We start from the raw sequence: 13,820 nt of genomic DNA, 5'->3' as shown, positions 1-13,820 counted from the left end.
GGACTTTTTTTTTTCAAAATGGTAGTTCAACCAAGAGTGGCACGAGATCATTGAATTGCAAACAAAAGAATGCAAAAGCTCCATAATGTGCGAGGGGGATACCTCCACCCACATCCTTCTGTGGATTGGTCTTCCTCCATAGATGGCTGACTTACTAGACCTTTTTGATACAAATTTCGAGGTATTCCTTCAAAAATGCCTGTGTGCCAGGTCGTTGAATCTCATTTCTCAAAATACAAGAGCTCTGTCGAATGGGAGTGGAATACCCTACCCTCGCCAACGCTGCGCTTGCTGGGTTCCCATCCATATAGACTTGGTACACCTTGGTGATCCATAATTTTCCAAATATTCCCCAAAAAGTATGCATCAGATTCTTAAAAAAAAAACAAAAAAAAAACTTCGTCTTTGGGAGGAGGGTAGGTGAGATGCGCCCACACCCCATCAACTTCCGTATAAGTGATGACGCACACATTAAACAAGAGCTACACTGAATCACTGATTTCAGGTCTAAACCTGCAAAAATCCAGTCCCCCACCCACATCCTCCCCCTCCCCCTCCGCTTCATTCCTTTGCACCATGAACTTATGCTTTTACATATTTTCCAAGTCCCCCCCCCACGTGAAAACAGATCGACACCCCTAGTGCTCTGTGCACATACCCGACTTAGATAATTACCTGAAAAGTTCTGCGGAATGAGTAGCCACTTTTTTTGTAACAGAAATGCATGGTTTGTAAGCCCTACATTATAAACAATTATTAACTATTAACTATCGCAATATCAATATTAACATCCTCACATTTCATTCGAGGTATTTGACCTTGTGTGATTTTCATAGGTGAACGGTAATGGCTCGTTAATAAACAGGGCCTACGAGTGCTCTCTAAAACATCATCATGTTTACCATTGATGATGCCAAACTATTCTGATACTTTGAGGTCATTGACCTCTCGAGATCATCAGAGGTCAAAGGCAGAAACTCGTCTGTGTGCCTTGGAATATGAAGACGATGTCATTGTACACAGATATGCTTGTTTTGTACATCCTTACCATGTTTGACCTTTCACCAATGATGTCATACTTCAATATTCTGATATTCTGAAGTCATTGACCTCTCAAGGTCATCAGAGGTCAAAGGTAGAAACCTGTCTGCTCTTTAGAATGTGAAGACAATTTCATTGTAAGACAGATATGCTTGTTTTGTACATCTTAACAATGGTTACCATTAACCAATGACATCACAGATCAATATAATATTTTGAGGTCATTGACCTCCAAAGGTTATCGGAGGTCAAAGGTTAAAACCTGTCAATGCTCTGTGGAATCAGAAAATGGTTTCCCTGAAGTATAGATGCATGTTTAGTGAATCATAACCACATATATCATTCACAAATGTCTAAAAACATCGATATTTTGATATTTAAAGTTCATTGACCTCTGGAGGTCATCAGAGGTCAAAGGTAAAAACCTGTCAGCGCTCTGTTGAATCTTGAAATGATTTCTCTGTGGTATAAATGCATGTTTAGTGCAACATAACCACATATATCATTTGCAAATGTCTAAAAACATCGATTTTCTGATATCTAAAGTACATTGACCTCTGGAGGTCATCAGACGTAGATAATCAGACTTACCTCCCGATCTTAAAATAAATCTTATGATATGTAGTAACACTGGTGAAAGTTTCATGCTTTAGTCAAATTTTGCACAATTCACGTGATTTTGAGGGCTTATCTGCTCTACTACAATGACAAAATGAATAATGAAAAACAGTCCCCATGTACTGTCTGCGTAGAGTTGCGCATAAATTATACGCGTCGCACATGCACAGCATGCAGTATGCGCATTATGCATGCTTAGCGCTTGCAAGCTGTTTGTTTTCACTCCAGTCAACCGGAAATGACGTGTAGCCGACCGCAAGAATACACGAATAGAAAATAAACACACAGAAAATTGAAAAAAATATGAGAATGATAATTATTATACATTATGTCTCATCTAAAAGTATGTAATATTTTGAGTTGTACTACCAAACAGCATGGTTAACATTTTGCCGTCACGTATGTTTATCATCGTATCCTGTCTTTATTTGACCATGGCATGAATGGTGCTAAAAAGTACGAACAAATGATATTTGATGATTTGAACATTACTGTTTATTATTGTATTCTTCTCATTCTACAACAGCTGCATCTGATGGTTTTATGTAATGCGAATAGCGCATTAAAAGAAAAACGAAATTAGGTCATTCACGATATGCTGATTTTTTTTTTTTTGTCTTATCGTACAGCTATATTGTATGTGTACTGTATGCATCACTTGGCATTTGTCTTTTACCTCTTGAAGTATCTGTCGGGTCCTGTAATCACCCCGGTTCTGTGACGTATGGCCGCTGGGACTCAAATATCACGGAATATGGGTCCAAGATAACTCTCACCTGCGGGGAAGGTTATGTCATCAATGGCTCTGCTACATTGCAATGTGTGAAACTGCCTGGTTGGTCGACTTACTTCCCGCAATGGAATGCGTCAGTCCCGTTTTGCCAAGCAGTGAAAAATGAAACAAATGGTCTGTATTATAGAAATAAGTACCACTCTGTTCTGTCTGTGAAGTTTTAACAAAATTAGGTGAAGATTTTGCAATTGTATTTCTGATCCAACAACAGGAATACTGAGGTTAATGTGCATGGAAATCATTTAGGAACAACATGACAAATAAGGTGTGCTTTGTGTTGAATATCTGCACATTCAAGGATACTCTGATTACCTTTATTTGAGTACAAGTCAGCAAAATTATATTTCTAGTTCGTAATTTGATTTTCATAACGTCAATGCCCATTTTGAAAGATGTGCCCGTTGTCCTTACTACAATGTCAACTTTTAATCTGATTATCCAAAGACACTTTTTTAGACATTGGAGTTGATTTTTGAGTTGATCAAAGTGTCAGGGGTAATGGTTCCAACGCTGAGAATGTAATCTTCAATCAACCTGTAAATAAACTCTGAACATGTAGGATCTAAAGAAGAAGAATAATCATATCTCGAGACTTGATTTTGTTTTTGTTTGATGTTTTTAATGTATGCTTGACAAAGGTTTCAGTAACAAAATGAAGGATATACAATTGAATTATCTAATGATATGACATTGATTTAAAGTAGATACCCTTAATTTTCATATTTTTGGAATATTAACTTACACTTCCATTTATAGTCTTAACCTGCATGGTTTGGATAAATGAAGAGTGGTACACGTGTTAATAATCCCAAACAAGGAGGTATCCAGCAAAAATTGATCCTAAATGTGTTTCTTTATTAACAATAAGCATATGACATTTACCTGATATATCTTGTAACACTAATTTCAGCTTTATACGTTTATATTTACTTTAGTAAAAACTGAGCTGCATACCGTTAATCCTAGCACATCAACACCACAGATTACAGTCAACACCTTCAGTAAGTATCACTGTTTGATTGAACAAAACTTATTGTTGTAGGCTTGACTGTGTGTGTGTGTGTTTCTTCAAGTCGTGATTGCGTTTCATATTTTTTTTTTCTGGCACTGCCTATTATGTTTACTCATATTATGTAAAATAACAAGTGCTGAAATGAAAAAAAAAGTGAAACCGAAATGTCAAGGGAAACACGGACACACACACACACACGCACACACAGAGAGTAACAGACAGACATTCATGCATACGCACAGACATAATTTATCCATCCATACTCCACACATTGTACACATATATTGGCATATTTTATTCATTATTTGCAGAAAACAACCATACAGGATATGAAAAGTGTCAAACTGTAATAAGCATATCCCCAAAGGTTTACTTGTCTGTATTATCGCATATCTCTTTTTTTTTTCCGTTTAAGAGATGACATGGCTACATAGATGAGAAACTGCTGTGGTCATTACCAACATTTGCACTAATGTATCAACGATCTTTATTGTTACTCTTGAATAAATAGGCGTGGAACAATCTGCACGAGACGTATCGATATTCCATAAGACAAGCACCATGATACCCTCAAGTGAGTTGTGCATCTTACTTAAATTGACATGTATACAAATACTAGTGTCAGGTCATTAAATTGTATATTTTTCTCATTAGTATTTCCATTGTTATTCCCGGTCCTTAAAGTTTGAAGGGGTTTGCTGCAAATGTTGCAATAGAAACTATATAGGCTTCAAAGAACATCTCCAACTATCAAAGGCTATTATACAAATTATATTAAAAAAAAAAATCATGTCATGTTATGCAAGACATTTTTGTTCTCTCTGTGTGTTCTATAACTAAAAGGACCACTGGTTGTTATTATGGCACTTGATATAAACTGAATTGAATATGTGTAACATTATTCTCACACCCGACGAATTAAAAAGAAATAAAAGTGCATGAATGAATATACCTTGTTGGTGTAAGGGAACGCACAATATAGGAAAAAGGGTCTTAATCATCATCCAACTTTAAAGTACATAATTATCTAACTTCGCTGATGCTGATTTATAATATACTAGTATTATGCAAACAGCAGGTAAAATGAAGCCTTCAGCAGACTTAGTGACGACATGGGACCCAACGCCTTCGTTCAGTGTGTCTGCTTATACAGATGAATCAAGTACGTAAATACATATGTGTATACGTGAAATATGCACACTAAAACATGCATATTCAAATACACAAACAGGTACACACGTAATGGTAACGTACGACACACATATACCGTATCTCCAAAAAAAAAAAAAATACAACGGGAGCTCCGCAATGATATCTTTAAAAATAGTGAATCAATCTAAATACATATTAAATGTATGAAATTATAACTCATTGCCCATATCTTACAGAAATCCACATTCGATTTGCTTCAGTGGTCGAAGAGAAATGTGGAATTTTGTAGAGGATGTCAGGAATCTCTTCCCTCCAAGTTTTGTATATATGACCCTGCACCACAAAACCAACAAAAAGTCGCCAAACATGGAAGAGCATACTCTAAGCTTTAAAATGATGTAGAACTCAATTCAAATGGACTCCCCTAACCTACCTAAATACTGGAAAGAAAGCAAACACTCTGGAAAAGTATGAACAGAGAAAAGAGGCTCTGAAGTGCACGGTCTATTCAAGCACTTAATCTTTAGCAAGGCGTGCTAGCTGTGCCATGAAAGAGACATAACACAGAATGTAAACCACCGGAGCAACAACAATGAAGGGATTATCAGATTAAGCTGTAATTGAGCATGTTCTTTTAGCACATTCTGCCCATGATTAATGCTACCTTTCAAAGCAGAAACCTCATCCTTTCAAAAGTTATTAGACTTGAAAGAGAAGAGTGTGCAAAGGATTTCAAAACATGAAAAGCGGCCTCTAAGACAAACCTCATCATTCTACTCTTCCCCCAAAAAGGGTTGTAGAAAAACTGCTAAAAGCACACTTTCCCATTCATGTTCTGATACCAAACTGAAGAATATTGTAGAAGAAGGGTAGTTCTTTCTGAAAATATGAAAAACTCAAGATTGACTTGGTTGAACCATTTCACCTTTTTTGAGTCCTCACTTAAAATCAAGGGGTGCGACTTTTTCTTTGTTTTGTGGTGCACGGTCACATATTGTATTCACACACAAGAGCATCGAAGTGCTAAACTTGGAAGGATCAGACTCATTAGATGCTTTACAACAATCCACATTTCTCTGTGATCGCTTAACCAAATTGATTGGGGATTTCTGCAAAATAGGATTAAGGTGTTATATTATATGCTTTGGTTTCCATTACTAACTGACTGTAAAATCAAGAGATGATAACAAAATTATCCATCATTACCCTGACCCGCAATTTGAGTTATTTTGACTATGACCACACGGCTCAAAAGCAAAAGAAAAAAAAAAGGCCAATTTATGTATTTTCTACACGGTTTAAAAGCGTAAGCTGTAAGCTTTAAAATGGTATCTTATTTAAAAAATGATAGACCGTCCTAACCAATTAAAAATTTCTAATTTAAAGCAGATAAGAGAGATAAAAGGTGCAGTTTCATAGAAAAGAGGAAAACAGAGGTTTTCAAGATGAGGGTCACTCAGGCTTTGTGTGCAGAAATACAATGAAAATCACAGTGCGAGCAGTGCCTTTCCGAAAAACAATGTTCAAGAAAGTCTGCTATCATCTTGATTCTGGTTTTGTTTGTGAAGTATCAAATGAGATTAACTTCTAAGGTAAGGCAAGCTTAAAAAAAACAAGTCTGTCAACATGTATGACTATTGATTTGATCTATCATTTAAAAAAAGGTCATAATCTGCAACTTTTGTGTGGGTTTGAACTATATTATCACTTTCCGTAATGATTGCCATTAACATGACTCTGACACATGACAGATACGAAAAAAAAAAGCAGTGTATGATTAGTACTTTACGTCTTGGGAATGATAGTACTATGGACAGACTTTGTTTGGTTATAGGGGTACAGCAATAAAATCATATGGAATCAGATTCACTTTGAGAGCTTATATAGTTTATCCTAAATACCTTTAAATGGCTGATACTGACTTACTGGTTTTTTTTCTGTAAACAGACAAAACAGGGTCCACACAAGATTCGACAACATGGGAATCAACGTCTCCTTTATGTGAGTTTAATCATCCTGATGAAAAACGTACTTTATTTTTTTTTTTACTGTATTCACATACAAATGCACATAATTTGATGCATACACGCATAATGAGTGTACATGTCAATGTTCATGTTTGGAGTACACACTATATTTTCTTCACCTAGGCTAGAATATAATAGGAGTGCTGAAGATTGCATAATTTCTAAAATACGATACTAAGCAACTGTTATGTAAAAGTCTTATATTTTTTGATTTTCAAAATAAAGTGTTTAATGTAGGAATCAAGCTTTATAGTTTCTAGTGTAAGCACGCGCCATTTTGCTTCCGCTTTGATACAATCTGTGTCTTCGTTTGGGTATTGATGACTACAGACGCAAAACAAGAGAGAATAAATATTTTAATGAATAGATAAAAACATGATACTGCCTTCATATCCATCATGCCGTCTACATTTTAGGCACTGGTATTCAAATCGAATCAGATTCCAGCTACTTTTCGTTTTTCAATTTCGATTTTAAACAATGCACTTTGTTTTAATCTGTGCACTTAGCCATTGATTTCTCTCTTTATTCTCTGTTATTTTCAGCAATATACTTAAAATATAAATGTAGATGTAGGAGTTTTGGCAACTGAAGAGATATCTGCAGACTTACTTATATAATGTTGCAATAAATGAAGCTTCTAGAATGAAGCTTATAGCCACATACGCTGCCACCTGTCTATTGGTTCAAAGAAAAAAAAAAACACAAGTTGAATGTGACTGTATCATGTTTACATTTGTCGAGAAACCAATCGTCCAACTTATTATCTTGCAGATTCTCGAGTTCCTGTAATAAAAATAATTGCATACACCATTGGAGCCTTTCTGAGTGTCGTTTTCGTAGTCCTCTGCGTACTGTCCTTGTTCTGGAGGAAGCGCCGGCAGAAGAGGTGTGTTTCTTTTATCTATCATTCTTTTTTTTTTTTTTTTTTTTTTTTTTAGTATGCAACTATTGCCATCAGTATTGTCTTATAAAGAAAGAAGTAAACACTTTTGAAATTGCGATGATGATCGGTGTCCGAATGTAACTTGGATCGTAAAACTAGTATGTCACGAAATCTGTGCATATTGTATGCTAATGTACATAATGTCTCGCTCCACAAAATCCAATACAATGAAAACCAAGTTACGTTGTAGATATGAACGTATCCCTAAAAAGACATCCAAAACTTTTCATGATATAAGTGATGCCGGAGTTTCATGATTGCGATAAGTTCACTCTTAAAAGAGAATCTGACCTTTGTATATCTCGATTCTTTGCTCGGACGTCCTTTTTTACATTTATAGCAGCGTGTTTGCTAAGGGACTGTACTATTATTGATAATTATAAGTTCGGTCGTTGTTCACTTACCTGTTGGCTGAGCAGACTTACATGCAATTAATGGTATTGTAAAAATAAATGCAAAGCAAAGAAGCCATGTCGTAGTATGCATGAGTATCATGTCTATGACATTTGAGGGCTACATCTCCATCATGCATGTTCAAGGCATGATGTATGTTTTTACTACAATATAAAAAAAAAACCACCTCAATTTCAACTCAGTTTGAATCTAAAGGTCTTAGAAATATGAACATAAACGAACAAAGTAACTTTACATTTAGAAAAGGCACTACCTTTATCTTGTTGCACATGTTTTGCTTCATGAGTAAAAAAAAAAAAAAAAAAAAGGTTGCATTTTATCTTACAATTTGATACTTTCACCATACTCTACCGTTTGGGGATAAGGTATGGAACTGTAAAAGGTATAAGAAACTTTTAAGAAATGCATCTATTACCTTTTACGTCATTTTTACAGCAGACGCGGGAGATCGCATCTGCCGAATCAGGCAAACAACTACTCAGATGACGGTCAGTTGCAGTTATATCCAGTTAGCACGGCGACCCAGAATGCAAACATGACGACTGATGTTGATTTATTGGACTATTCCAGCATTAACGCTGATACGATGGGCCACCCTATCCCCAGCCGTTCTGGAGACAGATATGGCGACGTCACAGATCATCAAGAAGACCCGTATCATATTTACCAGGACACTGAAGAAGTACGCAATGGTCATTCAAGATTTGGCGGAGTGGATCCCAGCTCCTCCTCTACAAGTGTAGGCAGTAACATGGGCAGGGCCACAACCGCAGTGAATTCCTCGGGTTACCATGGATACCAGTGCTTGCAGGAAACATCACTGGATCAACCGGCGAGCTTGTATGAAGATTGTGATTACCAGGATGTAGACATTGATAATAGAAAGGACAGTATGACGAAAGATGACTTCAAGTCCACTGCTAGAGTATGCTTGTTTGATGATAGCTGTTATAATTCCCTGGACTTTGGCGAACGGTCTGACCGCGTTTTCGCTCAAGCGAGCAATGTATGCATGGACAGTGAATACGGTTGCATCAAGCATGTCACTCACGACGACGACAAACAGATTCATGACCCGTTACCTTCTACCACTGGGTCGACTTCTGGAAGAGCTGATAGTATGTCTTGTTCTAATTTGAGTTCAGCAAAAATCGTGCCTTCTGAAGACCTTCTCAACAAAGCAGATTGTGAGAAATCTCACGATGTCGATTCGACATATAGTCTTATCAGAAAAGATGAAACCCACGGTGAAGAAAACCTTGTTTCCTTGAAGCCAGAGCCTAAGCCTTGTGAACAACTGTATGCAGCTGTGGACAAAGCAGCAAAGACACCTTCATCATCCGAGGAGTTGTATGCAACTGTGGACAAAGCAGCAGAAACAACTTCGTCAACCGAGGGGTTGTATGCAACTGTGGACAAAGCAGCAAAGACACCTTCATCAATAGAGGAGTTGTATGCAAAGGTGGATAAAACAAGAGGAGACCACGCTGAAGTCACGCAACCATTGCAAGAGGAACTGTACATGAATGTTACTAACATATAGTAGAGGGAACAACGCTTTTGTTGTGTTAATGTTTCTGACATTATGTCATTTCGTTATTATTTAATGATGCGAATGTTTACCGAAAGTGTTACAGTTCTTTCCACCGTAGAAGTTATTGCTTATGATATCATATACCTCTGCAATTTTCTGAAATGTCTGTCTTTATTCATTTGATTTTTTTTTTCTGGGGGGGGGGGGGTGGGTTATGATACCTTGGAATGACATGTTGCAGTTATTATCATGATTTTGCATCGTTCAATATAAATCCGAGCAAACAGCAAGCATGTGGCCCTTGGATTATTGATGCGATGCTTCAATTATGCAACATTGGGTTAAAGTCCATAATATTTGAATGTGATATTTTGGAAAGAGTATGGGCCTTTTTGAGAGAGAAGGAGAAGCTATTCTTTATTCCAAGTTTGATGGATGAGTATGTAGCTACGAGTCTATTTGTTAAATGGTATGCTATGTATAGCGAACAATTGGATATGTATTAATGTTACAAAATTTGATTTATGATTAAAGTAGTATATACAAAAAATCCAATGTGGAAGCAATGACGACTCTCAGATACACTTATTGTCAGTCAGTGAAAACGGGATTATTTGGGAAAGTATTAAATATGTATATGTGTATATGAATACGTAAGAAATGTATGAAGTAGTTAGTCAGTAATTGAGTTACTCACATTGTACAAGTGTTAAGACGGGATATCATATCCTTTTAATATTTAAGAATGACGCACCGCACCTTTGGATAAGGAAAGAAAGAAAAAGAAATCCGAATATATACGGAAAACAAAGTTTGTTTCAAATGATTTTAGCGGTAATGTAGAATAGTAGCACTTTAACAACCTGAAAATAAGAAATGCCAAAGACCAGCAGAAAAAAATGGAAACATATGCATATATATATATATATAAATATACATAAATATTATACATATATATTCAATTTTCCAGGTTCCTGAATGTTATGTATACTAACTGAATACAAAACGGTCACTTTAAACCTATTACTGGCATTGCTTCCAAAAGAATTTCCAAAGATGATGGCCAAATTTTGGACTTGACCGTTCTTACATTCAGGTATTCAATCATCAAAATGAGTTGTGGTTGTGGTTGTGTGAGATTTGATATCACTAAATAAATGGAGTGAGTTGCAAATGTGTATACTGTGTAATACGCTATTCTCAGTGCATAAAGTTATAGAAGATATGTTATGCATGTACTTCAAATTGCACTTCTCTTTGTCTTCTTTATGTTGGTACGAATTATAATATCGTTATTGTACGTAAATAATTTTAACTTCAGGCATTTATAGAAATAGATAAAACAACCTTAGTAAAATATCACATAATATGCTGTAATCGCACTATAAAACCATTGTCAGAGAAAGTGCACCTTCACATCACACAACGGTGTTTGTACTCTTGAAGTGACGAATTGAATACTGTTCTTGGTTGACATGAAACAGCGAAATCCATGAAGATTATTGTTTGGTATTCCTAGTTGCGGGAAGAAATATATTCCAAGTAAATTTACGTCGATGTAGGGCAATTTGTCAATCATCTGCAATGAAATCATGACGGAAGAATTTCATGAAGTTGAATAATTACGGTGTACCCGCTGCACGCTATAAGGATTATAACCAACATGACGTGCTGTGCTGGAGATCATGAGGTCGTAGGTTAGAGTCCTTTTCGAGTATGCACGATTGCTGTATGATTTCTTTTATCACAGTTACTACTGAAACACTAATCAATTCAGTGCTTATTTAGGTTGATGTGGCTCAGTTTGTCAAAGTTTGTAAAGTTTAAAGGGATGGTACAGTATTGGTGGAGATGAGAATTGGGCTTTTAACTTTTAGCGAGATACCAAGAAAACACTTATTAAATAATACAGAGCATATCATTAAAAGAGGAAATCAAAGTTTGTTTGATGAAAATCGGGTTTGGCATGACTAAAACATCCAAAAACAAAGTTAAACAAAGTGATGGAAAACAAGTGTGGGTTCCACACTTATTAGAATCACTCTGTGTTGGATATCTCAGCCATTTCACAACCAATTTTCATCGGATAAATGTTGAATTCCTCATGGACTTAAATGCTCTTTCATAATTTATAAGAGGTTTCTCATTATCTCACCACAAAAATGTTAGAAACCTGAAATTAGATTTCAACCAAAACTATACAATCCCTTTAATGTAACAAAAATATATTTAACGCCGTACACGTATGATTCAGGCACTCCATGGAACCCTGCGGAAGAACAATCATATTTTGCAGATATTGCTGAACAGGTAATCCCCTTTTCTTAATACTGTACATGTATATGCAATGTATATGCAACTTGTGTACATTTTCACCCAAGACGGAAATTAAAAACAACAATAAGAAGAACAACATTTGCACTTTTTGAATTTCTTTGGCATGCGTGCTCGAATATATAGGTGAATTTGATTTCACTTGTTCTAGTTTGTGAATGAAAAGTCTGATGGACGCTTGGTGAGAAATGAAAAAGTGCAGATCACTGTAGAGTATTACATGTGAGTATAAATTGTTTACGCTATCAGCACAGTGACTGAAATGTACAATAAAATACAATCTTCCTATTGAAAACAAGCAGTCTCTAACCTGGCTATCTCTAGCAAGTTCAGTCAAAAGAGCGAATTCTTCATAAGGACTAGATAGGTTAAAAGATATTGAGTATAGAATAAAACGTTTATTGTAAAACAAAGTGCCTCAGAGAGGCTACGCTTTTTGAAGTATTACTGGCTACACAGTCTATAAGACATGCCAAGTAATGACGTTGTACAGGCCCGCTCTCAAGAATAGTACCATTTTTTGGAATTGTTTGCAAAGTGAAATAAAAAAAGAATATACATAACGCTATAATATGAAACATGATATTAACTACATTTCACAAAGATTATAACGCATATTTATGAATGGAAAATTAACTTAAATAATATGAAATATAAATTTACTTGTGTTGTAGTCCATTCTGTGAATGCATAATATCATAATAATAGCATAATACGCTGTAAGATATCTGTATCATTATCGACGAGTCAGTGCATGTTCTATGTCCAGGAATTCTTACAAACTGACCAATGTGCGACGTATACTACAAATGAAGAGTTTGTTTGCAAAAATCGATAAGTCCATATTTGCCAAATGGAGATATTTGCGATTAAAGGTCAAGAAAAACAAAGAGAATAATAAGAAGATTTTTGCTGCTTTTGACCATAACTTCAAAAATATACCTTTATATGTAGTGACCAATACATCATTTAAAAGGTATCATTTTGTACTTTATGACAGAGACCGTACTTCAAAATCTTCAAAAATGGACTTATCGGTTTTTGCGAACAAACTCTTCAAATGTAGGCTCATAAATAAAAATGGAAGATATATTTCTCTCCCCTTCCGGGAAAAGAAAAATACTGCAGAGTCTATGCGAATTGCATCCAATCGTTAAATACCTTCTTTGTTGATCTTACAGATAAATTTTACAAATAAATGGAGAGATAAATTTCAGAAAATGCATAAAACGACTTGGTACATAGCTGCAGAGCTTCAGACACTATATCTAAAGATCCCTAATTCTTTTTTCATACGCGGAGATACTTCAGGGGTAGGGGTTTAGGACATGTATGAGTTGACAGTCTGTCGGACATCATATAAAAAAAATAAAAAATCACAACTTTTGAACGGAAGGTCCGATTTTCCTAGAACTTCACAGTGTTTGGCTAATATGTCTCTATTAATTAACACATTCCGCATAAGTGATTGGGGCTTATTCCCCTTTGAATAAAAATGTTAGTATGTAGTTTTAATATGACATGACAGTTTGCAGCCGTCGCTTATACGTTGCTAATCTGCCGGTGCAAACATTCCTAGAAGGTTATTTGAATAATGGCAGAAGCTGTGTCCAGCAAACAAATTCTACGATGGAGAATTAAGCAACGAATTGGATGGTTTAACATGAATTTAATGAGGCATGGGGCACAATATACCAAGATCAATTCACATTAGAAAGACTTTGCTGATGGAGGTTAAAAAGGAGAAAATTACAACCAGGTGGAAGACAGATGATGGAAAAAGGCATATAATTACCAAGTAGCACCAAGGCGGGTAGATATTTGTTGCACATTCTAATTTGATAAATCATCACTCAAGCTTAACGTTTGCTGATAGGAAATCATGACGATGAAGTGTCTGCTTGCGCCATTAGGTTTTTTTTTTTTTCGTTTTTCATCTATAGTGTACG

General features: G+C 35.8%; 1 protein-coding gene across 1 annotated transcript in view; it reads left to right on the top strand.

Moving 5' to 3' along the window:
* Positions 1–9,546, top strand: part of LOC140227039 (uncharacterized) — a 28,294-nt gene extending 18,748 nt beyond the window's left edge. The window contains exons 5-12 of the mRNA XM_072307470.1: positions 2,345–2,566; positions 2,909–2,916; positions 3,399–3,453; positions 3,976–4,038; positions 4,543–4,599; positions 6,564–6,617; positions 7,418–7,532; positions 8,439–9,546. Coding sequence (XP_072163571.1) covers positions 2,345–2,566; positions 2,909–2,916; positions 3,399–3,453; positions 3,976–4,038; positions 4,543–4,599; positions 6,564–6,617; positions 7,418–7,532; positions 8,439–9,546 — 1,682 coding nt within the window. The remainder of the gene's footprint in view (positions 1–2,344; positions 2,567–2,908; positions 2,917–3,398; positions 3,454–3,975; positions 4,039–4,542; positions 4,600–6,563; positions 6,618–7,417; positions 7,533–8,438) is intronic.
* The last annotated feature ends 4,274 nt before the right edge of the window (positions 9,547–13,820 follow it).

This window comes from Diadema setosum, chromosome 4 (genome assembly GCF_964275005.1).
Source record: "Diadema setosum chromosome 4, eeDiaSeto1, whole genome shotgun sequence".
NCBI lineage: Eukaryota > Metazoa > Echinodermata > Echinoidea > Diadematoida > Diadematidae > Diadema > Diadema setosum.
This window is presented reverse-complemented; position numbering and strand designations above follow the sequence as displayed.